We start from the raw sequence: 4888 nt of genomic DNA, 5'->3' as shown, positions 1-4888 counted from the left end.
TGCCCATTTAAGAATTATAACATTTCCCCCATTGAAAGCCACACCAGGCCTGATTTCTTTTTTTTTTTCCTATCTCTAAGATTTTATTTATTTAACTGAGAGAGAGATGGTGCGAGCACAGAGACAGAGAGAAGTAGGCTCCCCGCTGAGCAGGGAGTCATATGTGGGGTTCAATCCCAGGACCCCGGGATCATGATCTAAGCCCAGATGCTTAACCAACTGAGCCACCCAGGTGCCCCTCTTTTCAAAAAATATTTATTTATTTGAGAGAGAGAGAGAAAATGCATGTGCAAAGGGGGAGGGAGAGGGACAAGTAGACAAGTAGACTCCATGCTGAGCGAGGAGCGGATGTGGGGTTTGATCTTAAGACCCCAAGATCATGCATGACCTGAGCTGAAATCAAGAGTCAGCTGCTTAACTCACTGAGCAGGCACCCCAGACCACACCTGGCTTCCACTAGAAATCAGAGGGCGACGAACCAGAGAGACTCTGGATGCAGGGAAACAAACTGAGGGTTACAGAGTTGGGGGCTGGTGGGGTTCAGCTGGGCATGAAGGAGGGCGCGTGGTGTGGTGAGCACTGGGTGCTATACATAACTGATGAATCACTGAACCTTACATCAGAAACTAGTGATGTACTATATGTTGGTGGGAAAGGGGCCAAAAGACTGACTGACTGCATTTCTGCCCCTCTATAGATGAGATCATTCTGGTTGCTTGGTCTCTAGCCCACCCTTGTCTGTGGGTCAGTGAGACACACTCTCAGGAACAGGGAAAAGAGGTAGGCTATTACACATTTCTGAGACTCTTTAAGAAAAAAAAAAAAACAGAAGAGGTCAAGTAAGCAAGGTTTTAGGAAAATTTTTTCATCAGACCTTCACCCTTGCTGCTGGATTCATTCAACAAACATTTATTGAACACCTGCGATGAGCCACACGTCCTTCCACGTCCTTGGGATGCTTCAGGAGCCCTCCTGCCTTTCAGAAGCTTACATGTTAGGTCTCAGCTTTATCCTTTTTGCCTTAGTTTTTGCTGTATGTCTCTGGTTTGTTTTTTCCTTCTGCCTCAGTAGCTGGTAGGCAGCACCTATTCCAGGGGTTGGAGCATATTTCCGCCTTTTTCTCACCAAAATGGCAGAAGAAAAGTCTGCAGGTTCCATGTTCCGTAAGGCAGATAACATCTCTGATTCCAGGTGGAATATCCCCTGTTGATACAATATAATAGAGTTGCTATTGAGTTCAAATGGTACAGAGAAAGAAAGATGACCCCGGCCCACAGCTCTGAATATTTACTATATTCCTCCAAAGTTCCATGTCTTTGGACTAGGTCCAGTTTAACTGAGGTTTGGTTTCTTAGCTTTAAAACAGGAACAATAACCTACACCTCAAATGTTCTATACCAACAATAAGTCATGGAACACTCCATCAAAAAATAATGATGTACTGTATGGTGACTAAAATAATAGAATAAATTTTTTTTAAAAAGAGTGTAAGTGAGATTCCTCCAAAAAAATCAAAGTTGTTTCCAGAAGGTTATATATTTCATCCTAAATTATTATATCAGGATTCTCAAGCTTCCTGGCGACAGACAGGAGTTAGTGAATTAGGGGAAAGCAAAGACATTTCAGAGAACAGAGTGGAATAAAGCAGAGGTGGTCTCTGTCTCTAAAAAAAACAAAATAGTTCTGATTCTCAGCTTGCGGTCCCATTTTTAGTTTCATGTCTTACAATGAAAAGAGGAAAAGAAAACCTTTTTCTTCACCATGACTTGTGAACTTGGAGGTCAAGGACAACCCCCCAATATGAAAAGTGTTTTCCATTTGTCACAAGGAAAAAATAGTGTAATTATGTGCGGTGACAGACATTGACTAGGTTTCTTGTGGTGGTCATTTCACAATACATAGGAATACAGGATCACTATACTGTTTATCTGAATCTAGTATAAAGTCTTATGGCAATTCTATCTAAAAAAAAAAAAAAAAAGCGCTCCCTATTTGGGAATGAGATGGTTGCATGACAGCTCTGATGTCAGGTCCGCAAATGTCACCTACAATGACCACGAAAACCAACAAAAACCACAAAATGTCCACAGTGTTGGTCTTGCACGATTTATTTTATTTTATTTTTAAAGGCTCTGTTAATTTTTTGGTAGAGAGAAAGAGAGAGAGCACAGCAGGGGGAGAGGCAGAGGGAGAGGTAGAAGGAGAGGTAGAAGCAGGTTGCCGGCAAGCAGGGAGTCCAACACGGAGCTCGACTTCAGGACCCTGAGATCATGACCTGAGCCGAAAGCAGACGCTTTACCGACTGAGCCACTCAGGAGCCCTGGACTTGCACGATTTAAAAAACAACCCTGTGCAAGATCTCGCAACAGCTGAGGCCTACCCTGGGATCCTGTATTGCCTCTGCAGTGGCTTGCGGGGGAGACAGCCACATGAAGACATGGGCCCCACAGCAATGAAGGTAGAAGAACCACAAGCCTAGGGACCTGGAGATCTGCACTCTAGTCTTATCTCCTCCAGTAGCTATTTCTCTCTCCTTGGAGAGTTTGTTTAACCTGCGATGCCTCAGTGTTCTCCTATAGAGCTACCCACCTGTGGTGAGAGGTGCTGGAGGAACGCTGTCCTAGATATAAGTCACTCACTGCTGGGGCCGTAACAGGGGTGAATGCCCCAGGATACGCTGTTGCTCTCCCGGGAGCTCAGTGTCTTCTCCCTGTAGAGCACAGGGCCGCCATGGATGACCCATCGTCCCTTCCAGCTCTGACATTCATGGGACTGTCATTTCCTCCTGGGAACTTTTCTCAGACTGCGGTGAGTATTTCCTATTTGTATCAGAGCCTTTGTCTGTGTTAGATGACCCCCTATAACTCATATTTCACTTTTTAAAAAATTCTTCCCAAGGAAGATCCTAATAGTCCAGAGCTGAGCTGCAGAGGGGTCCATCAGCACCATTACCAGTACACAGACACGCCAGCCCTCCACACAGGCATCGCCCCTGGGGTTCCTGCCCTACCTGCTCTGGTCACCTCCAGTAGGTTTCTGCACCAGCCAGGAGATATTTACCTGAGTTCACTTGGACCAGACAGAAGAGGACACTGAAAAGAAAGAGGCCCTTCATGGTTCAAGGTTCCCACCGGCTCTCCCAGCCCTCCTGTGCAGAAAAACCAAGCCAACAAAACAGTGGAGTGGAGTAGCCAAGACACAAAAATGGGACATTTATAGGTTTTTGGGAACACTGATCAGGAATGAGCACATTTATCTGGTCTACTGAGTAAGACTGTGGGCAGAAGGTACTAGATACTCTTCCTTTCTGCCTAAAAATAGACAGACTTCTTGGTATTGGGAGAAGCAGGGCTTCACCGACAGCTGGGTACACAAAGGTTGCCCCAGAAAGTGAACCAACAGCTGTGAGGGCTCCTTACAACAGGTGCTGTACTGGGAGAGAGCCATGGGCCCTCAGGAAGCTTTTGTTTGGGCTGCAGGAACACATGAATTGGTCTCAGAAATACACTTCCAGGTGTATACCCAATGGACATAGGCCCCTGTGCACCAAGAGACATGCCCAAGAATGTTGTTATAGCCTCCTTCATGATGGCCATCAGCAGACAACATTCCACCCAGTAATAAAACCAATAAGGCATCCCCCCCCACAGCAGCGAACATCAAACAGCCATCACCACAGATGGTTACAGCACGGATGTGCCGCACAGACATCCTGCATGGGAAAAAGCCAGACACAACACACTGCATTATATTTTTAAATGTGGCAAATCTAATTTATGTATTAAAAATCAGGAAGTTGTCTACTTTGGTGGAAGAAGGTAGAGCCTTCTCTCATTCAACGAAATTGTCTTGAATGGAAGAGGGGGCAGCTTGGGGGAGACAAGGGGAAGGCTCTACAGGGTGCTGGGCTGCAGGATGGAGCCCGCCTCAGGGGACACCCTTGTAAGGAGGAGGGCATTAGACCTGGGTCTGGAAGGACAGCTTGCCACACAGATGTGTGTAACAGACAATGCTAAAATGCCCAGTTGCTACGGCTGCTCATTCTGCCGTACTGGCCACACGCCGTCTTCCATCTCGTTCTCCAGGCCTTCTTGACACCTGTTGCTGGTTTCTCGTCCATCCTTCCAGACGTTTTCCATCTCTGCATTCACGGAGTTGAATCTCTATGCCCCTTTCTGTATACACGGTGACAGACTATACTTCTTACTCTGGACTTGCCTTTTTTTCATGATGTACCTTGGAGACGTATTAACTAGGTACATGGAGGGTATCTTCATTTTTTTTTTAATAACAGCTGCATATGAGTTCTTTTATGTGGTCTCCTACCTGATTTACTCCATCCACAACCATATCTGACCATGCATCTTCCTCAGACAAGGGATTTCAATGAGAAGTCAAGTGGTGGCCTCAGAGTTCTGGAGGTGAGCAAAGACCTAGGTGATCAAAGCAGGTGGCCAGAAGAGATGAGGGCCTGAAATTCACTTTGGACATTCCAGGGCTAAAAGATGAAGCAAAGACAGTGGGTCCTAATGAAGGATAGCCTGATTCACTGGACTTTCTGTATCTTGTAAAAATATCTATGAAAATAGGAGTTCAGAGAGCCCCTGGGTGGCTCAGTCAGTTAAGCGTTTGATCTTGTTTTTGGCTCAGGTCATGATCTCCGGGTCATGGGATTGAGCCCCGGATCAGGCTCCTCATTCAGTGTGGAGTCTGCTTAGGATTCTCCCCTTCTTCTTCTCCCTCCCCTTCTGCCCCAACCCTGGCACTCACTCACTCTCTCCCTTTCAAAATAAATACACAAATTAATTAATTTAAAAGAATCTTTTAAAAATGTGAAAATAGGGGTTAAGGAAAAACTATTTGGAAACTAAATGCTGCTTTTCTCTCT

At 45.6% G+C, this 4888-nt stretch overlaps 1 protein-coding gene across 1 annotated transcript; it reads right to left on the bottom strand.

The window, feature by feature from the left end:
• Positions 1-1021: 1021 nt before the first annotated feature.
• On the bottom strand, positions 1022-3115 carry SPAG11B (sperm associated antigen 11B). Its single transcript, XM_044226017.1, has 2 exons — positions 3061-3115; positions 1022-1203 (listed from the first exon to the last, which is right to left on the bottom strand). Exons 1-2 carry the CDS (start codon positions 3113-3115, stop codon positions 1022-1024), a joined length of 237 nt encoding a protein of 78 aa, XP_044081952.1.
• Positions 3116-4888: the final 1773 nt, after the last annotated feature.

This window comes from Neovison vison, chromosome 11 (assembly GCF_020171115.1).
Source record: "Neovison vison isolate M4711 chromosome 11, ASM_NN_V1, whole genome shotgun sequence".
Classification (NCBI taxonomy): domain Eukaryota; kingdom Metazoa; phylum Chordata; class Mammalia; order Carnivora; family Mustelidae; genus Neogale; species Neogale vison.
This window is presented reverse-complemented; position numbering and strand designations above follow the sequence as displayed.